General features: G+C 42.1%; 1 protein-coding gene across 2 annotated transcripts in view; it reads right to left on the reverse strand.

Annotated features, from left to right (window-relative positions):
• Nucleotides 1-14,695, reverse strand: part of plxna2 (plexin A2) — a 280,254-nt gene that overhangs the window by 236,843 nt on the left and 28,716 nt on the right. For both annotated transcript variants that reach the window (XR_005130735.1, XM_017694224.2), the window contains exon 2: nt 2,094-3,447. Coding sequence is in view for 1 of the 2 variants with exons in the window: in XM_017694224.2 (XP_017549713.1) it covers nt 2,094-3,296 (1,203 nt within the window). In the remaining variant the exon portion in view is untranslated. The remainder of the gene's footprint in view (nt 1-2,093; nt 3,448-14,695) is intronic.

Genomic DNA, 14,695 nt, shown 5'->3' on the forward strand with positions numbered 1-14,695 from the left:
GGTAGCCTGACTGCCATTAGGTACCGAGATGAGATCCTCAGACCCCTTGTGAGACCATAAGCTGGTGCGGTTGGCCCTGGGTTCCTCCTAATGCAGGACAATTCTAGACCTCATGTGGCTGGAGTGTGTCAGCAGTTCCTGCAAGATGAAGGCATTGAAGCTATGGACTGGCCCGCCCGTTCCCCAGACCTGAATCCGATTGAGCACATCTGGGACATCATGTCTCACTCCATCCTCCAACGTCACATTGCACCACAGACTGTCCAGGAGTTGGCGGATGCTTTAGTCCAGGTCTGGGAGGAGATCCCTCAGGAGACCATCAGCCACCTCATCAGGAGCATGTTCAGGCATTGTAGGGAGGTCATACAGGCACGTGGAGGCCACACACAATACTGAGCCTCATTTTGACTTGTTTTAAGGACATTACATCAAAGTTGGATCAGCCTGTAGTGTGTTTTTCCACTTTAATTTTGTGTGTGACTCCAAATCCATGCCTCCACTGGTTAATAAATGTGATTTCCATTGATGATTTTTGTGTGATTTTGTTGTCAGCACATTCAACTTTGTACAGAACAAAGTATTCAATGATAATATTTCATTCATTCAGATCTAGGATGTGTTATTTGAGTGTTCCCTTTATTTTTTTGAGCAGTGTATATATATATATATATATATATATATATATATATATATATATATACATACACACACACATATATACATACACACACACACACACACACACACACACACACACATATATATATATATATATATATGATAACATGTTATGGAATTTTATATGTATATATGTATATGTATATATGTATAATATATAATTACATTTTATTGATATAGCAAGACAAAAGAAATAATTCAGTAAAAGTACCCATCAATATGATGACACTGATGAAAAAGCATGCACTGTGTACACACATATGCACTGAGAAACAGAGGTGCATACCTAGTCATAGCAAGTCATTAGCATTAATAATTCTTTGTCATAATTCCCTACATTCCTATGAGCAATTAAAGAACAGAGATCCTGGCTCCTGCGGCAGAATTTCTGAACTGAATTTGAAAAAGAAGGCTAAAATAGGAATGAACACTGTTGACGTTATTTTTAAGATTCTACACAATTCCACTCATTTTCTTCCTTTCATTCCTAAGCCTGCCTTTCCTCTTATGCACTGGCTTTATCCATATTTTCTCTTACAGACAGTTTACAAATAGGTATTTCATTCTGACCACAGTGAGAAAAAGGGGAACATGGGCACAGGTTTTTCTCTCATACTCTTTCCTTCCCTCCTCCCTTCCTCCCTGCCATCTCCCAGACTATGAAGGCTCTGTTTATTTGTATTGCACTAGAGGAGAATATTACCGCTTTGATGCTTGCCAAGAGAAATAAACTCATTCTAATTGGTGAACATTTTATGATACACTGTAATGTGGCTACCCATCCTATCAGAGCTGTAAACCAATTACCGTTAATTACAACTTGTAGATAAATAACTTTTATTCATGAAAAATTTACATGCTAAACAGAATCTGACAGAATTGCAGACTGTGTTTGAGCTTCGCTGTGTCAACATTCTTAATCTTGTGGCTTTAGGGGTCACTGGTGAGCAGCGCTCTAACTGAATGCTGCCACCTCTGAAACTGTGAAAGATAAGACAATGTTTGAACTCTAAATAGCTGCATAAGCATTACGGCCCTGATAGAATTCTCAATGGACACTCAAAGAAAGCACAAAATAAGCTAATGACTTTGTTTGATGCAGTGATGCTTTCTTGAGAACCAAAGCGTGCGTAAGAGAGTGTCAGAATGTGTGGATGTACTCAAAAGAGAAAAGGCAGCCGCTAGTACTTGAAAAGCTTTTACATTTAAAAATTATATTGCACTAAGCAAGTGCAATTAGAGCAGTTTCAGCATTAAAAAGAAATTTGAACAGCTTGTTGCTTGAATTATTACTACTTTAGACTTGTTACATAATATAACATGATGGTTCATCTGTACAGCTCATTAAGAAATCAAGACCATTTGTTATTCGTTAAAATCTGTCATGTAGTTACATAGAACAAAAAGTCCCTTACCGCCTTGGTGCACTGAACGTCCTTCCCTAACAGCCAATTGAGCTCCAGGTTGCCTTCTCCTTGGTAGCAAGACTGCAGGCGCTCCTTAATGCGGGCGTTGATGTCCTTGATGGTGAATACGCAGAGGGCCGAATCATCTGGGGGCCGGTGGTACTGCTTCTGGCCTTTGGAGAAGACAGTGAAGAGCACATCATCTGTGACAGTGATGTTGAGCGAGGCGGCAAGAACTCTTCCGGGTTTAGCCAGGTAGGCTGCCTGCAGCAATCGGTACTCCACTCCGTTACGCACGCAACCAATTGGCAGCGACACATAGGAATGGAATTTATGGTCATCTTTGCACAGGCGGACAATGCGCGAAGTGTAAAATAAGTCATTGGAGGAGCCGCTGGAGGCCATACCATTTTCTGGGGTCTCTGGCTGTACGGTCAGGAAGTAGACAAAGTTCCCACTGGCAAAACCGTAAATGTAGTATATGTCAAAGTGGGAGACCAGTGCAAGGGTGTCTGAAGGAATCTTGATGAGCGAGGAGACAAAGTCAGTGTGCATTTCATAGTCGAGCATGGCTGAGGACTCTGGATCACGGGGCAGTTTGCGGCTGGAGATGGTTGGGAAGTAGTCTTGCTTGCCATCTACAGCAGTGCCAATGAAGAGTGTTCCATCTTTGCCCTGGGAGGGCACAATAACTCCATACATGGTGCCTGTCTGGTTGACGCTAGAGAGGTAATGCTCTTTCTTGTGTGAAGGCTCTACTAGTATAAAGAGATCATCTAGCCGAAGTAGCTTGCAAACACCCTGGTAGAGGCTCCCACAGGCCAGCAGCCTGTTATGAGAGTAATCAATAAGAAGGAGCTTGTTGACATTGTTGGTAGAGACTAATGGTTCAGAACAGGGCTGGACAATAAGAGGAGGGTAGCAGGCCTTGTTGTCATCTTCTGGACCAGTATCATGGGACACTAGGAGAGTCAGGTTGCCAGAGAGCTTGTAGACACGATTTACAGCACCAATGTAGAGTGCCCCTGTCGTCTGGTGGACCGTCAGGTGATTGAAGGACCATTCTCGCCTTTCCGGGTGGAAAGTGGTAAAAGTATTTCCGCTGCATGTCATGGCAAGAGTCAGCAGCAAGAACCACCCACACAAGGGCAACACAATCGCCTTAGATGAGCTTACTAGGAAAGTCCTCTGTGAATCTCGCTGGCCCTCCATGATCTGAAAGAGCCACAAAGTCGGAGGGAGCAAAAGGAGCAAATGTAAGAATCTAGAAGGGTATCAGTAGGTATGACCTTCCTTTCAACGTTCTAAAAGTTAACTCTTTGGCTTCTTCCTCCTGTGCCTTTTTCACTGTCTTCACATTTTTCTGCAAAAGATAGAAAGAAAGAGCATGAATTAGTAAGACTAAGACTATCCTGTCTCACATACAAGCTAAAGGGAAAGAGATAAAAGTCAATGGAAAAAGTAGCTCATTGACCAGACTTAATGCCTCTGAGTCCAGAGTTTCCATCAAGTCATTCACAAACACAATGACAGGAAAGCTTCAACTCTGCATTCCAAAGGAGCTGTTGTGAAGGACAGCACAATGTAGGGAGGCGGTGCACTTCATATCAACATAAATTAGCACCACCTGAGTCATGGTACTTACTTGTGTACTGAGACAACAGTTTCTAGGAACAGCTCTTAACCAGAAGTTTCCAGAGGGGTTGTGCCCCTTAATATTTGAGCACCAGAAGCTGGTGGCCAATTCATGTGAATTGCCATTATCAGATCTATTTGAATTCCCATTTATCAGCCATTTTTTAAAGACACAATTCAAACAACTACTATTGGCTCAAAAGGAATTGTATTCAGATTCAGATTCCTTTATTGATCCCAAGGGGAAATTGCATTATAGCATAATTTGCTCTGAATGTGCTTTTAAACTCACAATTATGCATTCATGATAAAAGTAGAAGTGGTTAAATGGTTTCATTCTGAACAAATGTTAGCACTGGCCCTTTCTTTTCTTTGCACAAGTGCCTTTGCTCAAGTGTCTTCTGCCTTCCTCCATCTGCTTTTCCAGTCTATCAGTGGGGAAAAAAATACATCAAGGACAGTATGCAATTTATGTAACAGCATTTTGAAAAGGGCGGCAGAGATCTGTCTACCGCATACAATAAATCAAAAGGGTGGCCCCTTTCTCACAAGTGTATCTCGGGAAGTTAATTATCTCGTCCACTGCACGGGGGAGGCCTGGATCTTATTACTAGAACAAAGTGTGAACAAATTGGGCGCCAGTTCTGCACACCCTTTTTCACTCTCTGCTCTTTTAGGGGGCTGTTTAACAGGATCTGAATCTATTAATTATGCCTTCCAGTTTTGTTCCTGCGTTGTTTCCTCCTCTCCTTTTTTTTTCTCTCCATCTGACACAATCAAACCCTGGGGGGATTAATCATTGGCAGCAGAGCAATCATTCCTAAACGAATCAGGCCACCATTAGAGATACGAGTGCCGTCGTCCAACTACATCCACCGCATTTGTATTCTTTGCAGTTCCTTCCTGTTTGATCTGCATACATTATCACAGGCGAGCGACATAAGGGGCCAGCAAATGGAGACAATGGCTGCGCCTCTGAAAATCAAATATGATTAAGCATAGCCGCCAAACGTAGGTAATTACATCCAACAAGGTGGGAAGTTTAGCAGAATAAGGCTACACTGACGCAACAGAACCTGTCAAAAGTTAGACGCCATTATTCCCCACATTTGCATTTGGAGGATAATAGGAAGGCAACGTGATCAAAGGCAAAAGACAAGGGCAGAATTATAAGCAGCGCTTTGGTGCGCCAAAATTTACATCAGAGATCCTGATACCCTTTTGCACCCTTTGCAGTGAACAGCATTATGAAGCCCTGCCGAGAAGCCTGTCGTTTTCAAACAAGGGCGCCCTGATCTCAGAAAAATGGTTATGCGAATGGAGCGGAGCAGCATGTGTGCTAGATGAGGTGTTGGGGAAGCTCCCAGGAGCACTGTATTAGCATGGCTATAAAAGGGGTATAAAAGGGGTTATAAAGCCACGCCTGGGCTTGGGCCTGCCCTTCATGCTGCTCCTTTGTTTGAGTTTGCACACGCTGGAGGTGCAAAGGCGCATCCTGCCGGAGCAGTTATCAGGGACCTGCTGAGCCAGCGTTTTCCTGCATCCCCAAAAACCCCTTTCACTCTTTAGGCACAAACATTAGTGCTCCCTTCTCCACCTCTTTTTTCTCATTCTCCCACTTTCTGTCCCCACTTTTTCTTTCTGTTTGTCTCTTATTCTCTTTCTCAGCTTTCTCCTGCTGGCTGCTGGCTCAATGTAAGAAAGAGTGCTTCTCTCCTTTTTTTATGGCACAGCGACAGCTGCGCTCAAGAAGGGAGCGAGTGGTGTAAATAACCACTGTTCAAAGGTTAGCATCAGTGCTGTCAGGAACACAAGCAATAGGGTCTTTGTTTATTATGGTTTGTCGATTTTTTTTAGCCTCTGCAACGCCTGACAGGTCTCTTTTCATTATGCAGCCCAGACGCTGAACTGAATAGAGAAGACCAATGCGCTTCTTAGTGCCGCTTTGTTGTCGGAAGTAATTCTTTTTCTCCTTTGAATCTGCAAGAAGCAGCAAGAGATTACCATGTCAATGTTAGCACCTGTGAATCACAGCCGTGTCACTCTGCATCCTATGGCAGGAATAGGGCAGTTTGAGCAGTGTTTGACAGTGCAGGCGTTTGTCTGGGCAGGGATGAGAATACGAGCTCATCGAGATTGTATTTCACCGTAGTGGTGAGTCACAATCCCACACAGAGTCAGTGGAAAGGTAGCAGCTTTCTGGCTTGGCTTGACTGCCATGACCACACAGTCACATGCAGTCGAGAGCTGCCTTTGTAGTCGAGCATTCAACCCGCTGCACTCGGCTGATAGCGGGTCAGCTTTGATTTGCAACAGTGCTGCAGCTCCGCCAGTGGAAGCCTTGCAAAATTATATACATAGCTGGCATGCTGACAAATGTCATCCGCAACAGGACTTATGAGGTCGATGCTCATAAAATATGTAAGCCAACAGAAATGTATGGAACTGAAATTAGTAATTTGCAAAAAAAAAAATTAGAGCACAACAGTCCAGCCAATTTGAGAAGACAAAGTTTTTACTTCAGGGATACAATGGGAATTGTGAGTCAATGCTGATATCCAATTTAGATTTTTTTATGTACAGATCTGAGAGATACATAAACATTTACTAACATAAAAATTTGGAATACAGCTATCTGCATAAGCATTGCAGAAAAATGTAATGTATTTCTTTAGGGTTTCAAATGCAGTGAAATAAAAAAGCATAGACATTTTAGTATAGTATCGCACCGTCAACCAAGCATTCTGCTCTTCTGGAGTACAAGTTTTGGGGCTCATATTTGACCTAAGCAACATTGCATATTTACTGAAGCTCAGAAATCATTTGACATTTGATCATTTAAAGTCTTGAAGCATACTTCTCACCCATATCAGATCAATAACACAAAAAGAAAACTGTGAATGCATTGGTTAGGCCAACCTTATTTTTCTTCTTTTAGGATAGTGACTATAGTTATATTCATCTTAAACATCATCTACTTACAAACCTGTTGCCAGTACATCATTGTGACCTACTGCCCAAGCTACAGTGTAGATGGCATCACAACTCCTCTGATAGAAGGAAAATAGTGGTGGATGTACTGCAGCAGCCAGCTGCTGATTTTTTTGTAAACCGGATTTGACAGAGCATCAAGACATGCTTTTAGTATATGGAATGTCATCTTGAAATTCATCTAGTTATAATCCTTTTACATTTACATTAAAATGACCTTCTAGGCATGTTACAGTGTGGATAGTATCCAGATTTAGCCTTGCTAATCTTATGTGGACCATGGCAAATTCAAAGCTATACTAGTGTGCAGTGATTCTTCGCTTGAAATTTGCTGAGGCAGAGCTTGATTCCACAGTTATAATGCTATTCTTTATTCAGGCGCATAAGAAGAGCTAGGACGGCATAGAAGGGAGCCACAGTGAGTGCCTTTCAAAACACAGGGTTATGGCAGTCTGTACCGGACAACTTTGAAAAGAGTGAATAGAATGGAAACAACAGGAAACCACAGCATTCCATCATCCGCTGGGACTATGATTATGGTGCAACAGAAACTGTTGTTTTTCTTAATGAACAGTGAGGCAAAATAAACCACATGTTAGCGCTCAGAGCCTTTGCCACACAAGTGCCAAGAGCCATGCTGACTGGATGTGCCTGTGTTAGAACTGCCGCACTGGAAACTGGTTAGGAAAAGCTTGCCTATAGCAGCTTGATTTTAGTCAGCTTTGCCAACATGAACCCTGCCAGCAACATTGTGGTAGCTAGCTAATCTCTGGAAGTGAAAGTCATGCCATATTAGGGGTGGGATATGAATAAGTGTGTATAGAATAGAGGGGAGGGATAAAAGGGCCTAATGCCACATTGTGGTTCAACTGAAATGCTACTCATAATTCAAAGCACAGACCAACAGTCTGAATGGACAGAACAGTCATTTCAAGCTCCACGGGCCGGTCCCTGTGCCTTCAATGAGCCCGGATCATAAGCTTAGGCAGAGGGTAACAGAGCAGAGCCAGCTACCCAACCCCCCCAACCCCCCAACCCCCGTGCCTTGACATTTTTTTCTCTCTCCCTCTTACTAAGCTTCTTAACAATAGACTGAAATTTGTTTGATCTCCTAAATTCATATTTACAGCTATTGTACCGAGGCAGATAAAGAACCTAAACCGCAATCCCGTTATGGCAGAAAATCCTATTAATTGTTGTGGGATAGAAAAAAAAAAAAAAACACACTTTGGAATTTCATGCCTGGGATTAATCCATCGTTCTCAATAAAGATTAATATTTAAGCATGTAATTTAAATGGTTAAATAAAACTAATAATTAATACACCCAAGGAGCAAAGCTAACAAAACAGACATTATCAAACATTTGAGCAGTTACCAAACAAGTCTGAGAACTTGATCAATTTGGGGAGAGTGCTCTCATGGCAGCAACAAGGCCCCCATCCCTTAGGTTCAATTATTTGCATGATAAAAATAGAAAGTTTAATCTTCCTTGAAAGAAGCTCCTCTTTTGTGAGAGCACGCCTGAAAAACGATTAGTCGGAGAGGTTAGTCCATTAGTCTTTATTTCTTGCCTGACATTCTCTGGCAGTGATAATGAGAGGCTTTGCTAGTGTGGGGTGTCATGCCGGAGTAGTGATATTTATAATTTCTTTTGTCTCTGCAGGAGTACCAACTGCAGCACTAATGGCAGCCTGCTCTTCCAATGCCAGCCTAAAAAGACCGCTTCCGATGCTCAGCACATTCACTACCCTACAGGGGGGTTGAGGGGTAATGACACGGCGCAAAGTAAGGACGGATTACACTCTCTCTGACCGCATGCCTTCCTGTCACTCCTTTCTCTGCTATTCAGCGCCTCTTGCACAGTGGCTGGACAGAACAACCCAGTTAGCTACAACTGCTGTGACTGCATTTTGGATGACACTGAATGAGTGGCCAGAGATGTCTCGAGAGACTCAAGTACGCTTTCTTTTCTTCTTGCTGCATTTTTTTCCCCCCTCAAGGGCACTCAAGGTTAAATGAGGGGCATAAACTAATGATGCTTTATGTTTATCTGGAAAACCCACCCGCACCATTCCGAGCAACAAGTAAGCAAATGTAGCTTATTAAATGAGCATCATTACTCATAGACCATGGGCCAGTGATATCAGGGCACTTCACATCCTCTCCAAATCGAGAGACATGATCATGTCATCGCTCCACAACAAGCAGGACTGCCTGGGGCACAGTGACCTCTATAACAAATGCACCAAGCTAATCAGGGTTCTCTTCATTACTGACAGAGAATGCAGGCAGATAATGCTACAAAACAAGTCAGGGGCTCATTTTGGCTACACTAGCTGAGTGACTCAACAGAAGCTTCTTATTACACCTACCCTGGCCAAAAAAAGTGCAGTGCCTTAACCAGCAGCACCATTAGTATGATAAGTCACATCTACTGCCAAAAGAGTGCAGTGCCTTAACCAGAAGGACCATTAGTATGATAAGTCACATCTACTGTTTAGAGGTCATCCAGCAATAGGAAAGTAATTAGCAATGATCCGAAACATTGTATTGCTCTGTAGGAAGGTTTGCCACTGTAGTGGGTTTCGACTCAAATTGTGATGTACTGCAAAAAAGTTTGATGAGGTGGAAAAGTTGGTTTATTGATAAAGGAAGAATATGAAAAACGGGGATGAAAACAGATTTTTCGAATAAGTGATGACATAGCAGGAACAATAGATACATGTCTCCAACCGCTCTCCACTCCACTAGACGATAAACATGGTAGCAGATGAAAATTTTCACACATACTGTACTAAGGGGTATGTCAAATTAGTACACCTCCAATGGTGCCATTACTATTTTAAACATACTATTTAGTATGACATGCAAACTGAGACAAAGCCATCAATGTTACTTCTGGACTGACATTCCCAGGGTTCCCAGTCTTGGTGACTGTGAACTGTAAGGGCTACAGCTACCCCCACACATAGTGAGCGAGACTTGTCTCATGCCATACAGCACAAGCATGTGACATCATCTTCAGGAAGTTTTCTCATAAGACTAGTTGATAGAATCCACTTGTTTTTCAGGCTTTCATTTTTGAAAGATATCCCGCTTGTGTACTGACCAGTTTAAGGACATGTTCCTTATTTAAGTAACTCTGGCGAAAGTAACTGTGGTAAATGGTAAATTGGGCTGGGGCTGTTTACTGGGGCTGTTACTACAGTAATTCTATTAACTATTATTGGGAAGAGGACAGTCAGTTCTGTCCATAGGTTTTTCCCCTATCCTCTGTGTTGAGTGGAGCTCAGTGATGTAGCACTGACTGAAGTCTATTAAATCCCTCACACACTGCAATCCTCCACAAAAAAAGGCATGTCAACATGACATTAGAATTAGCAAGCATCAGCAGCTGCTCTTATCCTTGAATACAAACAAGGGCGCCTGGATCTAATCTCGGTATTTCACCCAGAACCTGCTGAGAAGACGCCCGCATCCTTCAGCTAGGCTCAAACAAATGCTTAGCTCCCTCAGCTCCCTGACACAGACCTCTGACACTGCTGAGAGAAGATTATAATATTATTGTTATTCTAATACAGTTTGTTCTTACGCCCACAGTCACACCTCCTCAGATCACACACATTGTAGATGCACTCGTAATCACTCAACTGAGCTTTAACCCGTACACAGCCATGGTCTTGGCCCTTTTGCTGAAGTTACTCACCGTCAGCTTAAGGGTTTATACATGCATAGGAGTGAACTCTCATCAGAGCTGTCTGTCAAGCCTCGCACAGGTTTCTATTACAGCTGATTTCCATAAATCTAAATTGTAAAAGGGTGGCGGCGGAGAGTTACTGAGCCCTCGGACAGACGCTAGAAACAAACATCATATGTCACCAGAGGCCACAGCAAACTAGCACTGCCTCCATCAGTTTTGCAGATTTGAACTGAATTAGGCTCCTTGATTGATGCTACACATGTCCTATCAATTGGCATCTCTCCTTGTGAGTTTCACTAACCGCATAATCCTCCCATTTTGAAAGTCAATATTATGGCGATGTGGCAGATGAAAGGGGGGGAAATTGTTAGTGGTAAAATGTGTCGCTGCCTGTTTATCATTTTCTCATTTTTTTGAACTCCTCCGTTTCAGTGAGGAAGCTGTTTATTTGCAAGAGGTTCTCTAAGACTTTTTTTCCTTCTTTTTCAGGCTCATTCAGTGTACTCAGATCCGCTTCTCACAGTGTGTCTGATTATCTAAAGCCCCAGATACCCGATTCATTCGCACAAAAGATTCAAAACAAATATAAAACAGACTGTAATTTAGTTTCTTAATTAGTCTGCTGTCTGCCTTTACACATCGTATTTTGAACTCTCTCAAATCAATGTTGGAATATGTTTACATTGCATAACAGCACTAGAAAACATTTAAATGAGGTAACACTGAACAAACTTTGCAACTTTGACATCAATAACACGGAACAAACCTTGCAACTAATCTTACATATCATTGATTTCCACAAAAGTGAATGCGTTGTAGTAGTAATTATTACAGATAAAAAAGTATGTGGACACCTAATCATCACACCTACACAAGCTTGTTTGACATCCTATTACATACCCATAACCCCCACCCCCGCCAATCAAACTTTACTGTTGGCACCATGCATTCCATTTCTAAAGTCACTGAGCTCTTCGGAATGACTCATTCTACTGCCAGTGTTTGTCTATGGAAATTTTGCTCTAAAAATCAAGTTTGCTCTCAGTTGTGCCACAGCAACTACGACCAGGCACTGCTTTTTGCATGGGAAAGATTCCAAAGTCAACACACTTTCAATGGAAGTCGTAGATGAGACACAAGGTCTTGCTAGGCCAAGCAGACAGTGTAAGGCTGTTAGCATTCTTCACCACAGACACACTGAACAGTTGTGAGTTCAGAAAGATGCAGTGACAGGTATCACACACAATGGAAGCTTGCTGGTGCTGTCACTTGATAAGGGAGAGATCTCTAAAAGTGACTAAGCTCCACAACAGAGAACGGGTTAGAAACAATGCACAGTGTGAAAAGCTAGCAGCACTTTTGAGTGAACTGTGATCCATCACTCATTGGCAATGAAAACAGAGGTTGTTTTTAGCTTGATTGCAGGCTAGCATTGCCCCTGTTATCGCCATCTGCTTTAGTAATTTCAGCTTGCGGTTTTTAATGGTTGGTTTAGTCTGCTTAAACGTTTGCTAAACGGTTAATAGCTACCATTAAATGTTGACTAATTTTGGGAGAATTCAACATGCCTAATCCAGATTCAAAGTAGGTCGGTCTGGGTCAGAGGAGTTGAGCTTTTTCCCCTTCTTTATCCAGCGGTTCTGTGCCAGTACTGAATATGTGGTGCTAGGGCACAGTTGTCAGGCCTGAGAGCACTATGCTTGGAAGGAGCACAGTGCAGATTTGACGGATACAGGATTACATAAACAGTCAAGTGGTGCTCACAGCTGTGAGAGGTGAAAAACTACAACACACTGGCCTGGCCTGTGTGTAAGACTAGAGGCTTCCTCCCCATCCCACTTCCATGAGGTCATTCTAGTTTAGCTACTGCTGCAGCCAATCAGCAGTGGTCTCATTCTGCAGACAGCCAATGGTCTTCGAGTTCAGCAAAGCTGAAACAAATCCTCTGTCCAATAATCAAGCCAAATCCTTTCTAAATGCCACGGAAGCTGGCTGCTTAGTGGAAATATGCACCACTCAACCCACTCATTTCTCATTCTCACATTACATTTGATTATCAATCATCCAAGATTCTCATGATGTCTTTAGTTTAACTAACGCCTAGAAGTAGAAATTATAACTGAAGATAAAAGTACGACAGAGAAATTCTCTGGAATGTGTGAATTCTAACAGTTCAACTGATATCACATTTGTGTTCATAAGTAGAGTATTCAGTAAATGCATAAAATAAATGCAAATTCTTATTTTATTTATTTATCTTGTAAAAGCTCCCCTCAAATGAACAGAAAATCTGTTTTATGATCTATACATATCGCTATATGCTTACAATTTACTGCTGAAAGCCAAACATATTAGACCATTTGTATAATTTTATAAAAATAGTTTTTACAGAACAGACCACTGAAGAGACACCATCTGTTTATAGTTTATAGCCCACATTTGTGGAAAAATGGGTCAACTTTCAGTAGACAAAAAAACTTGTGAGTTAAGATTCTTTTATTATAAGGGTTTCAAATGACATCACCCATCTATTTGACTGGAAAGAATACAGTTACAGCCTCATATGACACCTTTTGAATGTAGCTTACGAAACATGAAAGTTATGGAGAATATGACAAAGTGCATTTTGGAATCACCAGTGCTTCCAAGGAGCTTAAGAGGCTACCTTAAGCTCAATAAAGTTAATTTTAAGATAATTTTAAGTTAAGATAACTTAAATATAAATCTAAATATAAAGATCTGTCCATTTTTTTTAACAACTTTTGGAAATTTCTTGAACAATTTTCCAATTCCTAATTGCCAATACCAATATGATTCCAATATCACCGTTCATTCCTAGAAAAACATCAGGAGTGTAGACGTCATCGCGTCAATACATAACATAAATATAATTCATTCTGTAACCTACTTGAATTAAATATTTAATTACATTTTTACTTCACTTTTATTTCAGTAACAGACAAGATGAGCTTTTCCGTTGGTTCTGTATGTGCGTTCTGAGGCCTAGCTGGCTGGCCCACTGGCAGAGAGACGGTTCCACATGAGGCTTGGGCGCCCGAGGGAGAGAAGGAGAGGCAGAGGAACCCCAGCCATTCATTACTCCAGCTGGGCAACAACCCGTTACAACAGCAGTCACAACTCCAAAAACTGGCACCCCCCCGCGCACAGACCATTATCTTCAGCAGATTTACACAGCCTGGCACAGAGTGAGAGAGATGCAGAGAGAGGGAGAATGAGACCGACTAGAAATAGTAACAGAGAGAACAGAATGGGGAAAAATTAAGACAGAGAAGAACAAAGAGACAAAAGAGATAGATAAATAAGAGGAATGAAAGGAGCATGAGCATGTCGATTTCATGGCTTAAAACATCTGTGCGCTGTTCGTTATACAATGAAGGCAATGGAGGCCAATGTTACTTCAGTGGGCTTGGCGTGCAACTCTGGCCTTAAAATCCAATCCGGTTACATAACTGATTCAGTGAAATGAAAGCGACGGCTGTCAGAATAATCCGCCCATTCTGCAACTACTGTTTCCAGTGAACGCCCTGCACTCGCTCACTAGCTGCATGATTAGACTATGATGACTTTAGCTAGCTGTGTGATTAGCGTACTACTTTAGCATATGACCACTTCATACAAAGCAGGGACCAGAGCTGATGCTGTACACCATGGTTTGAACAAGACATGTGAAGCCAACACAAATTTAACTCCTTGTGTGTACTAACAACGCAGGGCATGTTCCCCTCAGAATGGGTGCACTCATCACTCTCAGTGTGAAATCACACACACACACCCTGATCACAGCATTTAGCACTGTTGTGGGTTTTGTCCCACAACCACACAGCAGTGTCCCTCTCTGGCTGTGCGCTAATCAATTCGATAGATGCCAATCCCATTAATCCCAGCCTGCTGCTCTGCATCCCATAGTGCCACACGGTAAACGCAGTGTTGTTGCAACCTCGGCAGTGCAGCTAAACCATACCGCTTAACAGATCAGGGATTGTTCTGTAGTATTAAACCCTGCTGCTTAACAGGTCAGGATCAGTGGTAAGCTTATTCTTACCACAAGCCTGGCCTTTATTCACAGAGCTATATTTAAACGATGTGAAAATGTTACAGAGTAGGGTTGCACAGTGCATAATTTGTTAACCATTACAGTGGTATGCAAAACTATGGCCACCCCAGTCAAACGATGCTATGTTGCTTTTTTCAATTGAACATAAGAAGAATATGGCCAAACGTATGTAGACATCTGACCATCACAACAATATGAGCTTGTTGGA

The sequence above is a fragment of the Pygocentrus nattereri genome, chromosome 9 (genome assembly GCF_015220715.1).
Source record: "Pygocentrus nattereri isolate fPygNat1 chromosome 9, fPygNat1.pri, whole genome shotgun sequence".
Taxonomy (NCBI): Eukaryota; Metazoa; Chordata; class Actinopteri; order Characiformes; family Serrasalmidae; genus Pygocentrus; species Pygocentrus nattereri.